General features: G+C 31.8%; 1 protein-coding gene across 2 annotated transcripts in view; it reads left to right on the top strand.

Annotated features, from left to right (window-relative positions):
* CSMD3 (CUB and Sushi multiple domains 3) overlaps positions 1 to 26338 on the top strand; it is a 1219369-nt gene that overhangs the window by 1153366 nt on the left and 39665 nt on the right. For both annotated transcript variants that reach the window (XM_057736100.1, XM_057736099.1), the window contains 6 exons: positions 3942 to 4115; positions 6179 to 6352; positions 7566 to 7751; positions 9427 to 9600; positions 11741 to 11923; positions 16867 to 17043. In XM_057736100.1, the coding sequence (XP_057592083.1) occupies positions 3942 to 4115; positions 6179 to 6352; positions 7566 to 7751; positions 9427 to 9600; positions 11741 to 11923; positions 16867 to 17043 (1068 nt within the window). The remainder of the gene's footprint in view (positions 1 to 3941; positions 4116 to 6178; positions 6353 to 7565; positions 7752 to 9426; positions 9601 to 11740; positions 11924 to 16866; positions 17044 to 26338) is intronic.

Genomic DNA, 26338 nt, shown 5'->3' with positions numbered 1-26338 from the left:
TCTTTCATCCTCTTTCATTCATGTTGTTGTGTGTATCAGTAATATTTTTATCTCTGAGTAGAATCCCATTGTATGTATGTGCCAAAATTTGGCCATTCCCCTGTGGATGGACACATGGACTGTATTCACTTTGGGGCTATTATGAATAAAGATGCTATGGACATTTGTGTAAAAGTCTTTTTGTGGACATGTGTATTCCTTTCTGTTGGATACTCTGGAATAAAATTCCTGAAAGAGTTCTGGTTGTCTCACATTTTCTCTAGCACGTGGTATAGCCAATCTTTTAAGTTTATTCATTTTGTTGGGTGCATAAATGTATCTTACAAGATTTAATTTGCATTGTCTTGATGACTACTGATTGAGTACAGTTTCTTGGGCTTATTGGCCTTTTGTAAATTTTCCTTTGTGAATTTCTGAAGTATCATTTATATTGTAATTGCCTTTTATTATGTTATAGGAATTCTTTATATATTCTTGTTTTTTCTTCTTTTAATATTTTCTCCCAGCCTATGACTTGCCTATTCATTTCTTAATGGGGTCTTAATGAGCAGAAGTTTTCAGTTTTTGTAAAATATCTTTTTTTTTCTTTCTGGTTATTGCTTTCTGTGTCTTGCTTAGGAAATCTTTGCTCAACCATAAGTCACAAAGATTTTCTTTCATGTTTTCTTCTAGAAGTTTTACAGTTTTTGGTTTTACTTTATATCTATGACTTATTTTGAATTTGTTGTTGTGTATGTCATGAAGTAAGGTTGAGGTTTTTTCTTTATTTGTTTCTGGAAGGGTGTCTGGTACTTTTGGTTGAATAGATTTTATAGTAAGTTTTGACATTTTGTATGTATGTCCTCCAAATTTGTTCTTAGTTTTCAAGATGACTTTGGATACTCTGTATCCTTTGTAGTTTCATATATGTTTTAGAATTAGGTTATTACTTTTTTTAATTTTTAAAACACCTGGTAGGATTATGATCAGGATTGTATTCAATCTATAGATCGTCTGGGGAGAATTGTCATGTAACAATGTTAAGTCTTCTAATTCCTGAACATGGTAAAGTTAGTATATTTATTCATTTATTAAGGTCTTTCTTTTTTCTTTGCAATAGCAAATATTTAAGAAAAATTTTTACCATAGAGATCATGTGTATCTATTGCTAAATTTATTCCACAGAATCTTTAGTGTGTTAAAACTATTATTAGTGAAATTGTTCATTTTTAATTACATTTATATTTGTTTGATGTTAGTGTATAAAAGTAAAATTATTCAAAATATGTAATATCCCACAGCTTTGCAAGTTCGCTTACTTGTTTTAGGATTTTCTTAAAATAACATTGTCTATGAATATGTATCTGAGCAAAAATAGTTTTACTTTTTTGTTTCCTACTTTATGTTTTTACTTTCTTCCTTTGTATTAGTGTATTGAACTAGATAGGGCCCACCAAACGATGTTAAATAGAACTGGTGAGAGTGGTCATCCTTGTCCTGTTCTCTATATCAGGAGGAAGGAATTCAATATTTCATCAGTAAATATAATATGAACTTTTTTCTTAGATGTGTTTATAAGGTTGAGAAAGTTTCCTTATATTCCTAATCGTTGTTAGTTTTTATCATGATTGGATACTGAATTTTGCTAAATGCTTTTCATCTATTGAAATAGCCATGTATGTTTTTCTCTTTTTATTCTATCAAGATGGTAGATGACAGTGGTCAATATTTTGTCTTAAACCAACTGGTCATTTCTGAATAAACCCCAGATAATCATGATGTATTTTATATGTATTGATTTTCTAATTTTTTTTAAGAGTCCTATATCTGTGTTCATGAAGGACATGTTTTCTGTGTCTTTTACTAATTTAATATTGAGGTTATGATTACCTCATTAAACAAATTAGGAATTGATTCTTTTTCTTCTATTTTCTGAAAGATTTTATGTAAGATTTTTTTTTTTGTCTGTTTGCTTGTTTTTTTACTTAAATATTTGATTGAATTTACCAGTGAAAAAAATGAGTCTAAGTGGGGTTTCTTTTTTCGGGGGTGGGGGGGCTGTATTTTTTAAGAATTCAAATACTTTAATAGATAAAGGACTATTCATATTTTCTATTTTATCTTCTGTTAGTTTTTGGATGATACAGTTTTCAAAGAATTTGTTCTTTACTCTGAATTGTTAAATGTATTGGCATGAAGTAGTTCTTAATATTCCCCTATCTTTTTAACATCTGTAGACTTTGCAGCGATGTCACTTCATTCATTCCTGTTGTTGGTAATTTTGTTCTCTCTTTTCTTGTGTGTTGATAGGATTGGCTAGGAGTCTGACAATTTTGTTGACTTTTTTTTTTAAAGCTTCTTCCCTTTGACTACCTTGATTTTGTGACAATCACATATGTCTCCTGGCTTAGTCACCTATATTTTCTTTCTTTTTCTAAAATTGAGGTATAACTGGCATACAGTATTATATTCGTTTCAGTTGTACAACATAGTGATTCAACATTTGTATACACTGCAAAATGGTTACCACAGTAAGTGTAATTACTGTCTGTCACTTTAGGAAGTTAATGCAATAGAATTGATTACATCCCCATGACTTATTTATTTTATAACCAGAAGTTTGTACTGTTTAATCCCCTTCATCCATTTCAGCTTTCCCCAACCCACCTCTAATCTGTTTTTTTTTTTTTTTGACTTTTAAATAGAGCTTCTGTGTTTTTATTATTCCTTTTATCAACAGGAAGCAGATATACAAAGCACAGAACCTGATACAAGGCAAAAAGTTTTAAAATGTATATTTTTTTTTCATCAAACCATGATTATTTGGGGAAGCTTAACATCCAGCTTGGGTTTTTCTGAAATGAGATTGTTGTTTTTCTGATGATAAAATTAATACATGATAAGTATCTAATCTGGTTTCTGTATCTATGACTCTGGGTTTTGTTTTGTTTGCTTTTTTGTTTTGTTTTGTTTTTTATTCTAAATATAAGTGAAATCATGTGTTATTTGTCTTTCTCTGTCTGACTTATTGCACTTAGCCTAATACTCTCAAGGTCCATCCATGTTATTCCAAATGGCAAGATTCTGTTCTTTTTATGGCTGAGTAGTATACCATTGTGTGTGTGTGTGGGTGTGTGTGTGTGAGTGAGAGAGATCTTTATCCATTCATCAATTGAGGGATGCTTAGGTTGTTTTCATATTTTGACTATTGTAAATAATGCTGTAATAAACATGAAGGTGCATAATCTTTTTGAATTAGCGTTTATTTTTTCCCTTTGGATAGATACCCAGTAGTGAAATTGCTGGATCATATGGAAGCTCTATAAGAGTAGTCTCATAATTCTTTGTATTTCTGTGCTATCAGTTGTAATTTCTCTTCTTTCATTTCTGATTTTATTTATTTGAACCTTCTCTCTTATTTTTTAAAAAAGAAATTTTTGCTTAGGTAATACTCTCTATTATTTTTCTATTTCCTATTTCCTTGATTTCTATAAGTGTCTTTAACATATTCTTCCATCTACTTATTTTGGCTTTTTTTTTCTCCTCGTTATTTTGTTCCTCTTTTTCCTGTTCATAACGTGGAATATTGCTTGTGTCATCCTATATTTTTCTTCTTTTCTAATAAAAGCATTTAACTCTGTACAGTTCCTCACTAAGCATACTTTATATGTATTCCTCAAAATTTTAATGCTATATTTTTCTTTTTATATATATTGAAATGTTTGCTAATTTCCCTAGACCCAACTGTTACTAAAATTATGTTTTCTTTTAATTCCCAAATATTTGGCATTTTGTTAAGTATCTTACAGTTATCTTTATGTTATATAATTATGTTTGCCTTAATTGTGGAATACTTCTAAGTAAACTTTTAAAGATTAGTAACGTTATATATGAATATAAATACACAAATCATAATAAAACTTAGATCATAATATTAAAAATATTATTTTGATCCATTTCAGCTGGTCACTGTGGAATTCCAGAGCTTATTGTGAATGGTCAAGTCATTGGAGAAAGTTATGGATACAGAGACACAGTTGTTTATCAATGTAATCCTGGTTTTCGACTGATTGGTTCTTCAGTGAGAATATGTCAACAGGATCACAATTGGTCTGGTCAGCTTCCATCCTGTGTGCGTAAGTAAGCATGGCAAAAGTAATTAGAGACCTCTGTTCAGTTCTTGTGTAATTACCAATAATTTTTTTGTTAGGTAAGAGAGATGATTATGTAGACAGATCCACACATATGTATGTATGTGTGTACATGTATGTGTATTTAAAGAACTAAGTTCTCACAATGCATTTTTTTATACTGACACATGCTAGTCTTCAAAGTAGGGTGTGTTCAGAAGCATATAAAACCACCCACTACTTTTTAAAAGGAAAAATGAAATAAAAATAAAATAAAACCATCCACTATGAAAGTGGAAGAAATAGTAGAATGTCTGTCATTACTTTTTTGGATTTGGAACAATTTTGGAATTGTTTTAATAAAAGAGCTCACTGGTTCAACAAATATCTATCTGATCTTTTAAGTTAATTTAGATGTGAATTTACACATGAAGGATAAAATGAATTTTAAAATAATTCAATAATAACTCTAGTACTTTTTCTTACTCTGCTGAATACTCAGCAGTACACAGTACTTCACATCCCAGTCTATCCTATTTTGGATTATCCACATATTTATTTTTTTCTCCTAATGATTTCCATTAGCAATCACTGACATTTGTATTAAAATTGGTGTTAGAAAACGAAAATAAACCCTGTAAATATGTTGTAATTTTAACACTATAGGATCAAATGGTAGAGATTTTGGATGCATCAGAGAAATAATGAATGGGGCTTTTAGTATGGGTTCACAGGAAATATTTAATTTGTGGCCAATTACATCCATATTTATAAATTCTGTCATTGTCAAATTCTTATCCAATCGACAGAATTTTATTGGAGTTCTAGTTTAACAGAAAATACATTAGTGTGTTGAGATTTAATAGAACAATAGAACATATAGTTAGCAAAATTGCTTCTCTGTGGTGTGTATGCATGTGATGACAGATTGTCTAATGATTTAAAGACAGCAATATTATGCTGGATCCGTCCCAGATTTTTTGTCTTTCATTATATAAAAGCATAGCCAACTAATTCCACTATTTTTCTTGCTGAATGATTGAGACTATAAATGGAAATTAGCCCTTGGAGTAAAACAGGTTTCTTTATTGAAAATTTTAAACAAGAATAAGATACAGTTACATTTTCAAATGAGTAGGTTGATGTTAACAATACAGCTGAAAATTAATTGCTCTTGGGTCATTTGGAAAGTACTAAAACTGACTATGGTCTTTCACTGTGCCCAATTGTGTAGCAGTATTACTGGAGTTGCTATGATTAATAAAGTGAGATGATACAATGAAACAGTTCATAGAAATACAGAGTACTCAGGAAAAGCCAGCACTAAATAAACTCTAAAAAAGAACTGTAACATTAAAAGGATTTAAATAATTCATCTAATTGATACCATTATTTCCAAACAAAACTGTGCTAAATTATCAAGTATCAATAGTGAAGAAAATATACCCATAAGGTTGATTGGTTTAGGGAATGTTAATACTGGTATCTTAATATGTTAAGAATTCTAATATAGCATAAGGTATCATTTTTTATTGCAATCACATTGTTGTTCTTCAAGCATACTTTTGTTTATCTATTAATCATAAAAATGATTGTATAAATAATATTAAAAGAAATGATTTCAAAATTAAATACAAAAAATTGCCTTCATTTATCAATTTTTAAACCAGAAAAGGAAATTTGGTTTCATTTCATTCCTTTTTGCCATTAACTAGTGATATAAACTTCTATCACTCTCAGATTTCCTTGAATTTCAGTATTCTTCTCCAAAAAGAAATAGAGAGAATGAAAAGCTACCGTGGAACTTTAAATATCTATGTACTACTTGCATTCAATTACAACAATTATAAGTAATTGTCTACTTACTAATATGATACATCTACTATATTAGACTATTTTGGCATTCTAAATTGTTCCTTTGCATTAGTAAAATTACTTTAAGTATATTTTTTATACAAAAATGGCCTTATTTCCATGTCTTTGAAATGATTTAGTATAATTGTCATATAATAATTGGTAACCAGTTATTCTGTTCTGTGTCCCTCCCATCTTGGCCCTGTTGCTATTAGCTGTGAGCTGCGGTCACCCTGGTAGTCCAATATATGGAAGAACAAGTGGAAATGGATTCAACTTTAACGATGTGGTAACATTCTCCTGCAATATTGGGTATCTTATGCAAGGCCCAACAAAGGCACAGTGTCAGGCCAACAGACAGTGGAGCCATCCTCCACCAGTGTGCAAAGGTAAGAATCTAACTGTATTCCAGCTTAGAGCATGGTAATTATGTGTCTGTGTAAACACAGATGATAACATTTGAAACAGTTTGAGCAGAACAGTAGAAAATTTTTAACTAATAAAAAAAGTTTAATATTGATATCATCGCATTAGCAATGCTTTCCTTTTTCATATTTTTTACCTTTTTTAGAAGTTAAAACTGGCAAGCTTTATTTCAGCTGCTTAACTGTGTTATCGTGTACCTATTTTATGGCTGCATATAAAATCATTTAGATCGTTTACTTGCAGTTTGCTTCATAAGTGATAGAACTTATCTTTTCAATTATTTTTTTCATATTTTTAGTAATTTTATTGGAGTATAGTTGATTTACAGTGTTGTGTTAGTTTCAGGTGTACAGCAAAGTGAATCAGTTATACATATACATATATCCACTCTTTTTTAGATTCTTTTCCCATATAGGTCATTATAGAGTATTGAGTAGACTTCCCTGTGCTATACAGTAGATCCTTATTAGTTATCTATTTTATATACAGTAGTGTGTATATATCAATCCGAATCTCCCAATTTATCCCTCCCCCCTCTTCCCCCCGGTAACCAAAAGTTTGTTTTCTACATCTGCAACTCTATTTCTGTTTTGTAAATAAGTTCATTTATACTATTTTTTTTTAGAATCCACATATAAGCAATATCATATGATATTTCTCTTTATCTGTCTGACTTACTTCACTCAGTGTGACTATCTTCATATTTTGGGGTAAACAATGTTTGAGGCATAAATTGCCATGATAACTGCATTAAAGTTTTATTTATTGTTTTCTCTATAGAAACATGTTAAAGAGAATTGTTTTGTGTTTTTTCCATTTGCAAAAAGGTAAATTTTGTATTGTCTGATAAAATACAACCAAATTATCATTTTCTTCCATTTTCTAATTGTTTATAGCTTGAAAGGTATCATTCTTTATAAATCCGTACTCAGTATAATATTTACAGAGTTGCTATTGTTCAAAACCATTTTGCAAAGATATTTTCCTTTTTCTAATATTTTCAGCCATACAAATTTCAGTCCATTATATCCATACTTCATATGTTAATTTTATTCCTTGAATCTTTTGTTTCTTTTATTAAATTTATCTTTGAAACTAAGTTTCTAATGGAAATCTATATAAGTATATATATATATAATTCCAAATATATATTTCAAAATTTGTCATTTTGTTTAGTGGTCAACTGTTCTGATCCTGGAATTCCAGCCAATTCCAAAAGAGAAAGTAAAATAGAACATGGGAATTTCACTTATGGCACTGTGGTATTCTATGACTGTAATCCTGGATATTTCTTATTTGGATCTTCAGTTTTGATATGTCAACCAAATGGACAATGGGACAAACCTTTACCAGAATGTATCAGTAAGTAGATAATGTGAACTCTTTCTTGAGAAAATGCCATAGAACCAACATATATATTTAATGTCTTTATGAAATATTTAGCTCTGTATCAGAAGGAAGTATATTGATTGTATCATTTTGTTGTTTTGAAACTACACTTTCATATATTCTGCCAATTCAATGCCCAAATGCCATTTTTATTAGTATTAACTTGATTAACATTTCTCTATCATCCCTTGATTTTGAACCTTCATAGAGCAGATAGAATATTAAAAGCAGATGTATTTCACGATCTATGATATTACCATTCCATGAGAGGCAACGACATTTTTATTTTCTTTTGTACTAATATTTCTAATTTTATTTACAGCAAAATGAGTCTTAATATAAACAGCCACAAGGGCTTCAAAATACTTGAGATATTAGACAAAGGTGTCACTTAAAACTTACTGACTTTAAATATTTATCATATACAGGCACATGCACATAGGAAATGTTAATACACATCATTTTTCAAAGTCAGTCAGCATATGAGTGCATTTCGTTATATGTTGTGTTGGAGTTGTAGAATATAAATAAAATAAATTATAGCAGCTTTGCATATAATTAACATGTGGAATTGCAAAATAATTTAACAGATATAAATCAAAATTATGTGAAGACAGAGAAGTGAACATGAATTCTAGGAATTCAGCTTATTGATTTTTCTCAAATATATTTACATCTCAGAGTTGATGAATCTTGGACTATTAGGAGAGAGGAAGAACTATAGATTGAAGGAGTAGTGTATTGAGAAATCATTGTGCAAGTAATTTTTGGTTATACTAAATGATAAAATTATTTTATGATCATGTTTTATTTAGAGACACTTTATGTTCATGGGGTAAGAATTTTTGAAAAATTTGTGGCATCATTCATGTACTCATTCACTAACTAACGAAGAAACAAAACTTTATACAGTGTCTAATCTCATATTCTATGCAGATAATTAAGTCAATTGTTGATCCCTTGCTTAAAATGTATTTGCTTTCTTTTTGTAGACTGACTAGTCTAATCATTTAAGTAATTCGCTTACTTAGGCTTGTGTGGCTACCACATTGAAGTTAAAAATCTTTTGTAGGACCTGTAAACATGAACTTCTTCAGATTTTCTTAGTTCTCATATACTTTTTACCTTTTCTTTACTTCCTATAGGCCTCCCTGGTAGTGTGCTAATTACTCAGGAGTTTTATTGTATGTCTCCTTGTGTGTTGTTTAATACTCTAGAATCATATTGTGCTGAATATTTTTCCAAGTTACAACTAAAAGGGGACACACTGTAAGTTCCTAAGCTGTTTCTAGCTTATGAAGAAAATTCTCAATGCGTTAATATCTGATTCTGCTGTGCTTAGCTGTGTTTTGGTTATACTTCCAACCCATACATATATGTGTGTAAACACACACTCACTACCCCCACGCATAGAAGCTTATACCAACTCAGCCGTTTAAGTTTACTTACAGTGTTCCTGTTAAATTCATGCTCAGGGTGAGTGGGCTAATAGAATAACTTCTGTAACTTCAGCTTTCATATATATATTTGATTTCTGGAGGATGTGTATTTTAGAGCTAATAATTCTGATTTATTTCATAAAAAGTTGGTACAGGTTGTTCGATAGGAGATATAAAAAAATTTTATATTCAATAATTATGTATTGTAGTGATTGACTGTGGACACCCTGGCGTTCCTCCTAATGCAGTCCTATCTGGTGAGAAGTATACCTTTGGGTCCACTGTTCACTATTCCTGCACAGGAAAGCATACCCTTCTAGGCCAGTCATCAAGGACTTGCCAATTAAACGGCCATTGGAGTGGATCACAACCTCATTGTTCAGGTACCACTTGGAAAATTGGACAACGTGTGTTAGAAATTACATTATTAGTAGTATTATTAGGAATATATATGTATATATAAAACAATCAGAGATACAATAATACATTTCTCTTTTTAAAATCTTATGAGAGAAGCTATAACATTATTTTTACATTTATCAGAATTCTTCATATGGTAATATGAGTTTAGAACACAAACTAATACTGACCTTGTAGATGATAAATTACAGGTATATGTTTTGAACTGTGTTGTATCGAATGTTAGTGATTTTAGGATGTGACTCTCTGTGAAGTGCTTTATTCATTAAAATAGTGAACCACCCAAGCTTAATTAAGTAGCTATTCCGTTTTAGCATATACAAAATATAATTTTTCCCAGAAGGCAATGTTATATCAGTGATTTCCTGTTGGAATTAAATTCTTTGTAACTGAACATTGTAAGCAATCGATTACTTAATAGCATAATTTAAAAATAAAGCCATAAATGTTTTAAATTAAATTAAGCCAATGAGTTTTATGAAAGATATTTATCTATCCTAATTTTATTTGTTATTAATAGGCAACATATAACTCCTCAGTCTCTATAATCCCAATAGAGTTTTCTTAGAATAGGTAAATTTTGTCTATTTTTAATTAATAATTTGTTCACAGAGTATTTGATAAATCTTTCCTGAGCTGTTTATAAGTTACTGTTTTCCTTCAGAACTTGCATTTCAGTTTTAGAGCTGTGATATCTCCCTACTTGATACTATTTATTCTATTTGTACATATCAGCCAGATATTGGTGCTTATTTTTCTGCCTGTTCTTTTTATTTCCATATTGTCCATTATCTGTATTTTACCTCCATGGAGATCATTTGATGACTTATTGGGAGTTGTTTTACATTGTTTTTCCTTTAGAGGTAAAAGTTGTGAAATAGTTACTTAGTTTCAGATTCCCCTTGTAATTGTGGTTAAACCCTATGAAGTAACTGCCTAGGACTTCAAATTTAATCTATAGATTTTGAAAACTATCATAGTTAATGTAATCGTGCAGATGACTTTTGATACATATAAACACACACGCTCTCACTCTCTCTAGCATGAGTGCATGCTCTCTGTCTCTCTCTCGCTCACACACACAGACCCCCGCACACACATCAATTAGGAAATTACTACTTAGTTGTAAAACAAAGTGTACACATATATTTAAAAGTGATATAGTGACCTTAAGTTTTTATGTGGTTATTAATATTGTGTCACATGAAGATGAGGAAGTATTAAGAAGGATTCCAGATACACAGTGCATATCAAAATAAGCATCTAGATAGACAGAAAGCTCTTTCAATGCTTATATATTCAACTTTCTTTCTCAGTCTCTTTCTCTGTGTCTGTTTCTCTGTCTCTCTGTCTCTTTCTGTCTCTGTCTCTCTTAATGTATACTAACACTGTGTCAACTTTAAGTAAAATTATTTAAGAAATGATAAAGGGACTGAGTAAACCCTAAACACTGTAATCAAAAGAGAAACACTTCATCATGAGCAAAGTCCTTACTAAGAACTGAAGTCAGAGTTTCTAGTCTTTTTTTTTAATTTATTTTTATATTTACATGTGTGAGAAGTATGCAATTTATTCATCTTTGGTCAATGGTCATTGATAGAGAAGATAAGGGGGTAAAAATTTAGACTAGAAATACTATATTTTAACATTTACATTTTCCAGCACATCACAGTTCTATTTTAGCAGAAACTAATTTTAATTCAGAGAAGGAAAGATGAAACTTGCCAAATTCATGTTTTAAACTTTAATTGTATAAATCCATTGTCATTTGAGCCCAAAGAACTGTCAATTATAAATTTTCCACTACCTTGGTTAAGAAGTAGATTCTGGAAATACTAATAAAATGTCTTTAACTTATTGAATGTCTTCAAATATCACTGATATGGAGAATAACACCATACTCTGCAACTAATGTCTTTTTCCTTTAGCCTTATTCTTATGACTAGAGTCAGAGGGAAAATATGAATTATGATTTTTACCCAGGCAACTTATCATGTAAAGACAACATGCACAAAAATAAATGCCTACAAGAACATTGGACTAAATCATGAATTTATTAAATGTTTATTGAAATAAGTTAACTTGAATGGTACTGAATTGCAGGTGATGCTACTGGTACATGTGGGGATCCAGGTACTCCTGGTCATGGTTCTAGACAGGAAAGTGATTTCAGAACCAAAAGTTCTGTACGTTTTGCCTGTGATACCGGTTATATCCTGCATGGCTCAGAAGAAAGAACATGCTTACCCAATGGCAGTTGGACTGGAAGGCAGCCAGAATGCAAAGGTAATCTCAAGTAACAGCTAATAACATTGAGAGTGCCAGAATTTAAATTGTATCAAATTCAATTGGGTGCTGCTAGTGAAATTACTCCTACCAGTTATCCCTGTCCTCAACTTTGGAATAAAAGCTGGAGAGAGGGAAGGGGAAGCTGGGACAAAGTGAGAGAGTAGTATTGTCATACATACACTACCAAATGTAAAATAATGGCTAATGGGACGCTGCTGCATAGCATAGGGAGATCAACTCAATGATGGGTGATGACCTAGAGGGCTGAGATAGGGAGGCTGAGAGGGAGGGGATATGGGGATATATGTATAAATACAGCTGATTCACTTTGTTATACAGCAGAAACTGGCACAACAGTGTAAAGCAATTATACACCAATAAAGATCTCAGAAAAAAACAGCAGTATTGTTCAAGTTTTACCAACATTGTCCTATAAGAGAAATATGATAGGCAATAATTATTAAATTAGTAAAATTATCTCTTATGGGTCATTTATATACAAATATCATTCACATCACAGCAGATATCAAAATTCAAAAAGTTAAAAAAGATTTATTTTTTCCCCTTTATCACAGTGCTCTTATCATGGACATTATTAAGAAAAAAAATTAGATTGTTCTTATATCAACATTACCTCACAATCTGTTTTAGTTTTCAAGTTTGTAGAAATGGAAAAATCTAGAAAGATGTCTAAGCATAAATGATATTTTTTAATTTATAGGTATTGCTAATGACTAGAATTCTGAAATTTGATATCTTTAAGTAAAATTATTAATTCTTCTGACTGATTCAGAGTTAACATAATTAAATCTTTACAAGGTTGTCTAGAAAAAGAATGTTGCTAGAAAATTATCCTTATAAGTCAAATTGTTCTTTTTGAGATTATTTTAATGCAAAGACTAAACTTGCAAAGGCATTTATGAAACTTACTTGATGTTATACCAAATGTTCTTGTTTTATAAATAGAAAACAATTCCCAATAGAAGTTTCTTGACACTTTTTTGATTGACTGTATTTCAGAAACTTTTTATTATGTTTAAAATTATATCCATATTCTAGGAAAGATAGTTATCTTTTTTTAACTGGACTAAACTTAATAATCTTAATTAAGAGAGAATTGCAACTCAGTTTCTATAATACATTCCATTATACGGAAAGTTGTTGAGCAGAAGACACTAAGTACACTGTCTTCACTTTATTTCGCAAACTTATTTTCCAAAGGCAAAGTCTTTATAATGATGTTGTATGTCATCTGTGTGATAGCTAAGCCAGCCCTTTGTTCAGCTGAACTGCACAATATTTTTTAGATGAAATGCAACCTGGTGCTAACCTTATTTTGTTAATATACATGTTACAGATAAGACAGAACTAGGAGTTGTAACAAACATAACAGACAATATTTTTCCCATAAAATGGAGCTTGTACAAATCACTTAGAAAAACAGATTCTAGTAGATGAATGGAAAGAGGAAATGAACAGAAAATACAGGAGAGCAAAAAAAAATTGCAAACTATGGAATTCTACATAAGTACTGATCAGAAAAATATAAACATCAAAGCATCATTTATCACCTGCTTTAATAAGAAATTGTCGTGTATGTGCAGCCAAACTAGAACTTTAAAACATTTCTAGAGGTTTCCTATTGTATTTTAGGTTAATTTGATAAAAATGCATATATATTCTCAGCTTTGATTTATTAACTCCACTTTTGAGGATTTTTTTTCCTAAAGAAAATAAAAATATTAAGGAAAACATACAATCATAAAGACACACCATTTTTATTTCAAATTGATTATAACGAGGGAAAACAGGACCAATCTGACAACACTAGGAAAAATATTACATAGGCAACTCTATACTTACATAATGTAATAGTCAATAAAAATATTAGAATAAAAGCCATGAAGCAATATGACAAAATGTAAATCATATAAAACTTAGTTGAAAAATAAGATTCAAAATTATGTGCTCTGTTAAAATCATGGGAAATGATACTCACTTGAGGAAAAAAATAAAAGTCAGCACAATAAAAATGATAATACAACTCGAGGATGGAAGATGCCTTAGAGGACTGGGATGGGGAGGGTGGGGGGGAGTCAAGGGAGGGAGGGAATACAGGGATATGTATATAAAAACAGATGATTGAACTTGATGTACCCCCCCAAAATAATAAATAAATAAATAAAATTAATAATAAAAAAAGATAATAGTACAGATTGGTGAAATTTGTAGTATTTTTACTCTCTTTATTCCAAATGTTTTGTAATGTTATATATTACTTTAGTAATTGGTAATAAAATATAAAAGCTTTCCTAGAATGTGTTGGATAAAATTAAAATATCAAATAAATATGTTAAAGTATTTTAATATAATAAATAGAAAAATGCAAATTTAAAGAGTTTAGCATTTTTTGACAAACTGTCAAGGTTTTTAAAAATGATGGGACATAGTGTTGGAGAGGATGCATGAAAATAAGCAAACTTTCACACTGTTGATACAAATATATATTGTTCTAAAATCTTGGATAACTATATATACTTAAAAATATTTTTCAGAAATTAGATTATCCAGAAATTCTACTTTCAGAAATTTATCTTAAAAATAGGACCAATGTACATAGTTGTATATATAAGCTATTATAACCAAAAATGATAGAGAAACTAAACTACACTAAATTTCATGTTTATCAACAGGAGATTGGTTAGGTAGATTATGAATACACACATAATGGAAAAGTATCCAGTTACTAACCTTTATGAAAGATGCTGTAATTGTAATGTGCAAAATGTATAAATTTCCTGTTTATACACACATATATGCAAACATACAGCACCACTACAAATGACAGATAAAATTAAATATTTATGATGCAGCAAGGGATATATGTGGTACTTTCTGAAATTATAATTACACTTCATATTCATACAGATAACCATAAAATCTGTAAGGTACTAAATGCTTTCTTATAGTACAACAAAATTAGATATTGCATTTGATATAGGCTTGCTTTTAATTTATTTTAAAAATTCAGTTATGCCATTGATGGCAAATAGTTAAACATAATACAGACATATAAGACATTTGTGATTGTGACTCCTATTTAGGATACATTGAAAACAAAGAAAACCATTCCTAGAATTTAGTGACTTTGCTTTTGCTTAGTTTATTTTTTGTACATTTTGGCCCAGAAATAGAGATTATAAAGTTTTAATGAAAGTAAGTTATATACTTATAAAAATAAAAACATATATGATGCTTATAATATTTAAGTGTGTATTTTATATCTACTTTCTTACATGTATAATTATAGTAAGTCATTGTTTCTTCTCATTATATATCTTCCAATTTTACATGAGTTGCTTTTTAGACAGAGACTCTTAAAATCCTTCTTTGAATGATTTTGTGTTACCCAGAAGCAATATTCTCAAGTAATTACAAGGGTGAGTCAAAAATTATCCACACACTGGCTGTAGAATTTATTTTACTTAATTTTTAGAAAAGACAAACACATCATTTTTCAAGATAATCTCCTTGCTTTTCGATGTACTTTATCCATCTGTCAAAAAGCTTTCATATTCCCTCATTGTCAATGCACCGCTATCTTCACTTCTTCATCAGAAGTGAATCTTCATCCTTGTAGGGCTGCTTTCAGGGAACCAAAGAGGTGAAAGTCTGATGGAGCAAGATCAGGACTTTAGGGAGGATGCTTTAACACCTCAAAACAAAGTTTTTGCAGAGTGGCAACAGTGGGGTCAGAAGTGTGTGGATATGCATTGTTGTGCAAGATCACAACGCCCTTGGACAGCTGTCCTCTGTGTTTAATCCAAAGTTAAGGCTTCAGCTCTTCAATAAGCATCTCACTGTAGCAAGCACTGTGGATTGTTGAACCTTTTTCCTAATAATGTCCCAATACTGGCCCTTGAGAATCCCAGAAAACTGTAAGCATAAATTTTCCAGTTGGTGGTTGACTTTTGAACTTTTTCTTGGTTGATGAATGAGAATGTTTCCATTCCATACTCTGCCATTTACTCTCAGGCTCATAGTGATGAGTCCATGTCTCATCACCAGTAATGATTCTCTTTAAGAAACTTTCATCTTCCTTAGAGTATTGGTCCAACTTTTGTTTGCAGTTATCCAAACGCTTCTGTTTATGCTCTTCTGTGAGTTGTTTTGGTACCCATCTTGCACAAACTTTTCAAAATGTAAGTCTGTTATGGATTACTTCGTTTTGAGGTATTCAAGCATCCTCCCTATAGTCCTGATCTTGCTCCATTGGACTTTCACCTGTTTGGTCCCCTGAAAGCAGCCCTACGAGGACGAAGATTCACTTCTGATGGAGAAGTGAAGACAGCGATGCATTTGTAGCTCACAACTCAGCCTCAAATATTTTTTAATGAGGGAATACAAAAGCTTGTTGAGAGATGGACAAAGTGTATTGAAAAGCAAGGAGATTATGTTGAAAATGATGCATTTATCTTCTCTAAAAGTTAAGTAAAATAAATTCTACAGCCAGAGTGCACATAATTTTTGACTCACCCTTGTACTTTAATATGTAAAGTTTTTACCGAAACGACTAACAAAAGTCCTAAAAAGATAGCTGTTATATGATTTGTATTCTAGTAAACTAATAAAATCAATATAAATTCATCTTGAATTTCAACTCCTTATAAAAGATAATTCAATGCTTATTTTAGAGGATTTTAGAGCTCCTTCGGATAATTTGAAACTATCATTTAGTCCTTAACTTTTTGTAAGAAGATTCCTAAATGTACTATTTTTGTATATACTCTTAACCATTTTTTTATCTTTTAAGAACTTTTATTGAGATATAATTAACATAAATAAACTGCATATATTTAAAGTGTACAATTTGATTGTTTTTCTTACTAGTAATGTACATATGGCAATCTCAATCTCCCAATTCCCATTTTGTTTTATAGCTGTACAGTGTGGTAACCCAGGGACAACAGCCAATGGCAAAGTCTTTCGGATTGATGGAACAACATTTTCTAGTTCAGTCATTTATTCCTGCGTGGAGGGGTATATCCTTTCCGGACCTTCAGTTAGGCAGTGCACAGCCAATGGAACATGGTCTGGAACTTTGCCTAACTGTACAAGTGAGTTTCTTCTCAATATTTTGAAATATCACTAAGTATGTGAAAAATAGTTATATAAACATGTGTGTGTGTTTTGTAATTAATCAAACCAGGCAGGGTTTTAAATATTTGTATTGTCCTTCACATTAAAAAATGATAGTTGTGTTATTGTTTGAGTGTACACTAGTGAGCTCAAGCATCAGTTGGCTTGTAAAGTATTATATTGGCAGAGAAAAGAGGGATCACAGAAAATCAGTGATATTAAATGTAATTTTACAGTATGTTAAAAATAGAGATGAATTATCAACTATAATCAAGACAAAAAATATAAAGAATGCAATTTCATTTTGCCAATCTAGCACATATTAATTGTTGACTTGGTTTTGAAAATAAAAGCAGACTGATTGTTTATGGGTTCCTGCACTATTATAGGAAGTCCTGGTGGCTGCTTTGCCCTCTTAAGATGTTAAAAATAAATATGGCATTTTAGAGATTCAGCATTATAATGAAATTACCCACCTGATGGATTTTTTAAATATATTTAAAATTCCTATATATAAATTAATGCCTATATATGGAAAAATAGAATTTATTTAACCTACAATAATTTATCCATTGGAAAATCATGGCTGCTTATATTAAGAAGAACTGCAGTAGCATCATGTAAATCATAATATTTTTGAAAAGAAGAGCTATTTTAGGAGGTGTTCAGAGACTCACTCAAGGAGTCATGAGAAGTTGCTAAAGCCCTTGAGTGAAATAGGCTCTCAGGAGACTAATGGGAGTTTCTTGTGTATTGAAATTTGAACAGCTTGTACTTTTGCTATAGGGGCCCTCATTAAAAGTAGTTTGTCAATAGCAACATGAATGGGCGTAAGTAAAATTTGTAAATGAGGAGCATGTTGTTTCCAAGATCCAAAAAGATGTTGAGCTTATTTTAATGTTGTGGTACTGAGAAGGTCAATAGTTCTTGACAATGTCAGTTGTGGGACAGCCCTTGGCTGATCTAGTAATTCCCAGAAATTTACTAAGACAGACCTTGTACTATGTGTGGGCCAGTGATCCACCCCCCCCCCCACCTATTTTTCTTTAGCTCCTTTGTGAGTGTTTGTATATTTCCTGAATAAATGGCTGAAATGAATCTATTCAGAGGAGGATGCCATCAAAGTAATGCCATGTCATATTTGTGGTTCTGGAGAAAATTAGTTATAATTAATATCTTGCCTGAAAACTGTTTGTGATGACAGGACTATTGAGATACCTGTGTGTCTTGTGTCTCTTCAAAGATGAAGGAAAACCATGGCTGAAAAGTTGCTGAAATAAGCATTGAATAGAACATATCAGCCAAATCTACAATAGCAAACTATTTCCCAGTTGTTGATTTTTTTTGAGTCAGTAACAAGTAATATTCCTGGCCTTGTGTCAGCACCAGATACTGTTAACATCTAATCTTTGAGGATAGTTCTTTACTTCACCTTGGGCATTTTTCTCATGGCTTAATGAGTATTCTGCCAAGGAGTTTTCTCCCTAAGTTTTCTCCAAAGACACAAAGAGATCTATGTGTCTGTGTCCTCTCTTGTACTCTGTCTCACAAAGTCTATCCATTTTGTTCTCTCCTGTCCAATCCATCTTTTCAACTCAGGGAGTCTGCCGGGCTTTGCATAGGGTCCTTTTCCCTGTGCCACAGCTTGGAAACTCTCTTTAGGCAGGAAGACAAGGCAATCACAGCACTCACCATATTTGTTTCCTGTCACTCAAGGATCATTGTGCTTTGCTGCCTGATAAAACTTGTATTTTTTTTTTGAGGGGGGGATGGGGTTGGGAAGTTATTTCAAATAGAGAGTAAATTCTTCTGTGTTTCTCCATTTTGAAGGAAAGAAGTCCTCTTACTTACTTTGAAAATGTCTCATTTTTGTAATACTGAACAATCTAGCAATTAACAAATATGCTTTACTGTTTTCATACTACACCACCCTATCTGAGCATTTAGAACTCTACCCAGTGTCCTTTAAGTATTAGCTCAAATGGCACATATAGCAAAAGCCTTCTTAAGGCACTTCTTCCTCGTATCACTTTTGGCTAAAATTGATCTCTCTACACTGCATAACTCTTTTATGGCAATTCCTTATACCACTAAACTATAAACTTCATAGGGCAGTAGTAATCAGGGCTGTTTATCTCATTGACCCTCTAGCACCTGATACATAAATTGACTGAGTAAACCATTTTTGACTGACTCAAATATCTCATATGAATTTTATTTTAGCTATTAGTACACAGGACTTACCATTCCAGTCTGTTTTCAAATACTTTCAGAGAGGGCTTGTAATTTTATAGATAACATAGCACATAGTTTCTGGTATATAGTATAAATGTACAGTTATGAAAAAGAATGAAATACTGAATATATTCACAATAAAAGAAATATGCTGAGTGACACTTTTTTTCATGTTGAATAACAATTTTATTTATTCATGGGTAAATACTTGTCTTTTATTTAAAGTGTTTTCCAATTTTAGTAAAGATAAACACATCTGAATTCTTAAGATTGTAAATTAGCTTAAATTTACTGATTTGTTTTCATTTTTCCTTAGGAATTTTTAACCAAGTTAAAAAACACTCAAAACAAAAGCAAAAACACTCAATTCAAGACAGACTGGTAGCAAATAACATATCAAAATATAAAGTCTCTTTTTTATGTCAGTTCTTCAAGGAGAAATATTGTGTTGAGTAAGGTATTTCAGGCACTAGCTTTTAAATGATAAATTGCTGTTAAACTAAAAACTGAGAATTTTGACGTTGATTTACTTCATAGGCAAAGAACTGCTAAATACCACAGTAGCAACCCAAGCCAAAAGCAAAAATAAAAATATCCTTTAAAAAGGAACACAGAAGTTTCAGTGGAAATCAAAACATATTAAACTTATGTAATTAAAGAATCTAACATACTAGAAATTTTTGTATGTGGTGATCAATTGATTAGAACCAGTGTTTCAGAGTCCTCATTAATTTGCAGTGGAAGTTAATTTAAATATATGGTTGATAGAATCGTGAGTTTTTGGAGCTGGAAGAGATTGTGTTGTAAACTTTCATGCACAGTTCCAGAAACTGAGGCACCAAATCATTTAATTGACTTACTGACTACTGACAGAGCTCACAACTAAACAGTTATTTCTACTACATAAATTGAATGAAATTTCCCATTAGATTAATTTTTTATTTCTTATACATGCCAGAAACATTAATTCAAATAAAATGTTTTTTAATAAATTTTGATTTAATGTAATCCTTTGTAGGTATTATTTTTCTGGTATCTAAGTGCAAGGACATGAATATTAGTTCAAAATAAGTATGAAAATAATTTAAAGTATTGAACTAAATTTCTAAACCAAATTCCTGATTCCAATTTTTGGAAAACCCACCTAAATAAAACAAAACTTCCCTTTTTTCCTTTCCATTCAAAGTGTTACTATTTCTATTCATAATGAATAATATTTGTCATTGAGTGTTTATTATTTGTTAGTGTTTGTGTTAAGTGCTTTATACAAGTTCTCTTACTTAATCCTCAAAACAAATCTATAAAGTATATACTATTATCCTTCCTGTTTCACATTTGAAGAAGTGGTATCTTACAGAGAAAATATAACTTTCTTTCCTGTGCTAAGATAGCTAGTAAATGTAGATTTTAAGATTTAAACCCAAGTCTGTTTGACTCAGGAAGCAGTGTTATCAAGTTCGCTTCATTTTCTCCTTTTGTATTTTTCCTTCTTCTTTTCTTGCTTTATTTCATACTTTCTTTACAATAGTCAAATACATTTGACATGATATAAATATAGGGCATTGCTTATAAGGCATATGGAAATGTTTTGTTAATTTATAGCCTTTTCCTCTTTTACTTTTCCAATTTCTCTGCATTTACCAATTGGAGTTCTGAAAAGTTATTTTTTAATGAGCTGACCACTTGTAAAATTTGTTTCGCTCAACCATACTTTCCACTTAAAATTGCAATTTTCTCTATATATCTTAGCAATAATTTTTTGTTTATCTCAAGATGAGTGTTCAAACATATAGTACAGGTACGTCAATAATAAATCTGCAAATCTTACAAGAGATGAACTATTTTAATGTGATGAGTTCATTTTAATGTGAAATGAATGGGAATACTGGTAAATCATACATAATAAAAAGAGGGATCTGCTAGATTTAGGACAATATCAGTTAAAGGATATAAAATTAACAAGTTTGATTATATGATACATGTTTCAATATAGGATGATTTGAATAGGAAAGAATTCACAAAAGCCCTTGAGAAAACTAATAAAGGCCTTGAAATATAGTTGAATAAATCACCCATTTACAATGGTTGGATGAAAGTAAAATATAAAGATTTGAATTATATTTGGATTTTTTTCTACTTTTTTAAAATAAAATTTTGGTTACCTCCATCACTGGGCTAGTTATGCTTAGGCAACTAGTACCTCCTGCATAGTGATAATCAAAGGAGTGATCCAATTCTTAGAATATTATTTTATTTTTAACTTATTAGAGTAACATATTTCATCTAAAATACAGTTTAAATGAATTAGAAAGAGAACCATGGATACATAATATAATTGGTTGACTTATGGGTTCAGTTAATAATAAACCACTTACCCAGAGCCTATCATAGAGCACTTTGCCAGGAACTGAGAGTAGAGTTTACTAAGGTAAGTCTCTGGTCTGTAATAATTCACAGGCCATAAAGTAGCTTTGGCATTTCAAGCATTTGTTGCCCTTTGAGAATTTCCCACCAGAATGATTTGCAAATATACCTTTTATTTGCTTGATTGCCCAGCAGCAAAGCACACACACACACACACACACACACACACACACACAAATACACAAGCCCACATAGACTCTTTTGTTCTTTAAAAAACTCCTTTCCAATCACATGTGTAGAGGTGTCATCTGTGATTTTCTTTATCCATTTTCATGATTTTAGGAAACATTTTTTGGAATAAACATAATTTAATAATAATGATAATGCCCCTACTTTTCTTCTTCATATCTAGCCTTATTACAGACATTGGTAAAAGAGTAAAGGGTTCCTCATATAAATTCTAACTGCTAATATTCAGCAGCTTCAGATTATAGAGGAGTTGAGAAATTATGCATTTAATTAATCTTTCTCTAAAAGTATGCCTCAAAACCAAGAACTCTTCCCTCTTCTCTATACCTATCCTTCTGCATCTGCATATAGGTCCTTATCAAACCCACTGCTAGTGCTAGAGTGTGAAGTTTCCCCCAAATAACTAATTTTCTCATGGATGAGTAAAAGAATGTATCATGAGATCAAAATCATGCATTCAGATATCCTGAACACTTTGGCAGAGGAATTATAAATGTTAAGAAACAGCCACAGAACTTAAACCAAACTAGAAGGAAAAGATATTTGCTACAATACCAAGAGGCTTGTAACAGTCCTGATTTTAAAATTTGGTGAAGTCCCCTTCTGTAATGTTCAGATTGAGAGAGAAGATGTAAAAACTAGGCACAAGTAAGTACTCATTAAAAACATATTTTTGTTGTTAACACAGAAACCCTTCAAGATATTAATTATACAGAAATATTACCTTTCACAAAATCTAACAGGCAGAGCCACCTCTGGTACCTAGAGCACACAGTGTTTGGGAAGAAGATACAATCTGTGCCAGGATAGGGCTTGTCAAATAAGGATTAGCTGTCAGGTCTAAAAATATATATATGTTTTATTTGTTTCCTGGATTTTTTTTAACCTACCAGGACTTCTGCTTCCAAAATGATCAATGCCCTGCATCCTACAAGTCTTGTCTTTTGAGCCAAGGACAGGATACTTAATCATATCCAGTGATGAATGAAACTAAGGCTTTTTGTTCCAAATAACCAGCACAGAAATAGCCCTTATCCAGTCTTTTTTTACCAGCCTGAGAATTCTCACAGATTTTTGTAGAGGATAGATCAGGGAGATGGGCTAGTCTCACACAAGAGAGAGCTGGGGGCTATCCCAGCATGAGATGAGGGAAATGAAGCTAAAAAGCCATCTAAATATTCTCAAGAAGAGAGAATTAGCCTTCAATGCAGTGGTTCTCAAATGGGGGTGATGTTGCTTCCCGGGGACATTTGGCAATGTCTGGACATATGTTTGGTCATCACAGTGCAGGTGAGTGGAGTGTGCTATTAGTATCTAGCAGGTAGAGATCAGTGTTAAATATTCCCAGTGCATAAAGCAGTCAACAATTATTGGTTCCAAGTGTCAATGTTGCCAAGGTTAAGGTTGAGAAAACTTACCTTACTGAGATATAAACAGGAAACTAACTTTTGCATTGGGACCATGTGTAGAATCAGAAGTGTTACCAGGGAAATGGCTTGAGCACCTTTCTGAACTTCATTGTGCTACAGTAGAACTCTGTTCTGGACTTGAAACCCAGCAAAGCACATGTGTAATGATGCCCAAGCAAGTATTGTGTCCAGTGGGAAAATGGTGGGATAACTCAAATATCTGTCACAGGGGTTTGGTTACATGAATCATATCGCATGTATATTCATATAAGGCAATATCCTGTCATTAAAAACAAGTTACATGGATCTGTATGTATTAATATGCAAAAATATTCATTAGATATTGAGTAAAAAGTGAATTCTTTTGTAAAAGTGTGAGTAATGTGATTGTATTTTATTTAGAAGTGCATATTTATAATGCTCATTTAAGAAGTTAGAAGAGAAAGTAGTTTTGAAATGGCATAGATTAACTAGAATTACCACAATTATTTTTATATTTAGCATAGAGGTTATGTACATAGATTTATGATAAATGATGCCATCAATACATGATAGAAGCTAATGAGAAAAGCTCCCGCAAAACCAAATTCAAATGTTTCAATTAGTTTATGTGTTTTTGAGAATTTGAGTTAATCACTCCTTATATTGTCATTCACTCATTTATTCTTTAAACAAATATTTTACTTAATCTCTTATGATGAATCATGCACTAGACTAGGCTCAGAGAATACAGTAGTATAGAAAAGAGATGAAATAACTGTCTTCATGGAGTTTATTGGGGTGTGGGCGTGTGGATGTGTGGGTGTGTGTGCACTCGTGCTGTGTGCATAACGGTTTCTGGTGACCTTAGAAAAGACTTTACTGCATTAAACCACAGCACCCTGTTGTTATGCACTAATGTCTCTGAATTTTAGGGTAAAGACCTAAAGAGCCACTGTTTAAGGTTTTGCCCCCAAAAATCGAAAACCTCTTTTTGTAGCTGAAAACAAGCTGGTGGTGAATGAATTGACTTGTGGAGCAGGTGCTGTTTACGAAGATTGTTGCTATTGGAAACTGCCTCTTTGACTAGCCTGTGCTTCATTATGAAGCCACCAGACAAATCCTTCTGAAGCTGTTGTTGTCAGGCATTTCATTCATGATGCTGCCAAGATATGTAGAACTCTCCCTCAGTGCCTCTCTAAAATAAGCCCTCTGTCCTCTCTTTTGGTGGCTACATCTCACTCAGCTCATGTGCCTTACAACTGTGTTATCTGTTCTTTCTTGCCAAAATTCTAATTCAGTCTATAAAATGCTGCCCAGAAAACAGTAACTATCTGTTGGTGTTCTCTTTAATTTTCCTTCTTCTTAATTTTTAATCTAGATTATAAAGTAAGTAAAATATAATAAGAAAAAATATCAAATTGTACACTTTAAATATATGCAGTTTATTGTATGTCAATTGTATCTTGATAAAAGTTATTAAAGAAAAAAATTTTAAATAAAATAAAATAAGTAAAATAAAATAAATTGAAGGCTTAAACACATTTTATATGATTACAGATTTTAAAACTGCAAAAGGAATTAACATATTTTGATAAATAAGCAGGATTTGATTTCCTATCCAACTCAGTTATACAATTTAAAAAATATTTTCCTCAGCAATGATTGGCAGAACAAAAATCATCTTGTATACAAAACTCTTATTAGGAGTCAGGTGGAAACACACAATGAGTGTAACTTCAGCAAACTCTTGAGAGCTCTGAGAATTAGCAGGTGGAGTGTTGTGAATATTGCTCTTTAATTTAAATGCCATCATTCATGGTCCTAAAACTTCTTAGGCTCAACAGATTAGAATAATATGAAAGAAACCTTACCAATTTTAATGGTAAGTTAATAAATACAATTTAATTGTCATTAAGGTCTTCTATGTCTTAATCTATTTTTAGTCTGTAACCCTAGACTTCCAAAATGAGAATTATTACTTAATTAACTGTTAATTAAAAATAAAAATGAGACAGTATAACCTAGATTTACCTGGTAAAATTATCTGTCCTTCTATGAAAATAAAGATTCAAAAGGCAAAAAAAATACTAAAAGACAGGTATGCCACATGTTTTCTGTCTCCGGAAAAGGAAAAGTGATGTAACCTTCTGTGTTTTTCTTTTTCTCTTAGCTACCAGAATACATTTAGCTAAGCATGATTAAATCATGTTTCTCAAAACAGCAAGTGCTTTTGTGGCTTATATATGACTTCTGTTATGCCTTGTTCTTAAATACCATATTTAGACTTATTTTTTGAAAGTTTTTCTGTGGTGTCATAAATGAGAATATTATATATGTAGTTTGAGACAGCTTTATGGACCAGCACGATTGTTAGAATCTCATGCTCAAAAGATTCCTGTGATTGAGGTTTAATGCTCTGTGATCACTGTCTCGAAATTCTTAATGATTTAATCTTTGAATTTGTGTTCTATAATTGAATTCCACAGGGACAGTGGAGCATGTGCTGAAGGTTTGGAGAGTCTGTTCTTGTGCAATTTGCCTCCCTGCCTCCCTGTCTTTCTTGAATGGTTTATAGGCCTTTAGTTCCCTACCACCTGGTGCCCCTGGCCCTGCCTGTCCTTCTCACTCCCACCCCTGCTCTGGGTCACCAATGCCCTCTGCCCATCTGGTCCATCATGTATCAGCAGAAGGAGGCTCACATTGCACCTTTGTTCTCCACCCCTTTGTGGGAGCCTGGGTACAAGCATGGTGGGGCTGTTCAGAGTTGGGTGTATTCATGGAGTCTTGGGGCGGGGCAGCAGCTAACCCTTTCCTGGACTGGCAAAAACAAGGCAGATTTAGCAAGCACTTGATAGAGGCCTCTTACTCACCCCTAATCCAGGAAGCAAGCACACTCCAGAGTGTAGGCTGCAATTTCTTGGGCACTGTTCTATCACTTGGGTTGGCAATGAGATAGTGGAAATGGGAAACTGATTTCTCTATCCCTAGCTGTAGCATTTTCATTTTACACTGGGCCCACAAATTATTTATTTAT

Source organism: Hippopotamus amphibius, chromosome 5, assembly GCF_030028045.1.
Source record: "Hippopotamus amphibius kiboko isolate mHipAmp2 chromosome 5, mHipAmp2.hap2, whole genome shotgun sequence".
Classification (NCBI taxonomy): domain Eukaryota; kingdom Metazoa; phylum Chordata; class Mammalia; order Artiodactyla; family Hippopotamidae; genus Hippopotamus; species Hippopotamus amphibius.
Note: the sequence above shows the minus strand (reverse complement) of the source record. Positions and strands in the feature narration are given on the sequence as shown.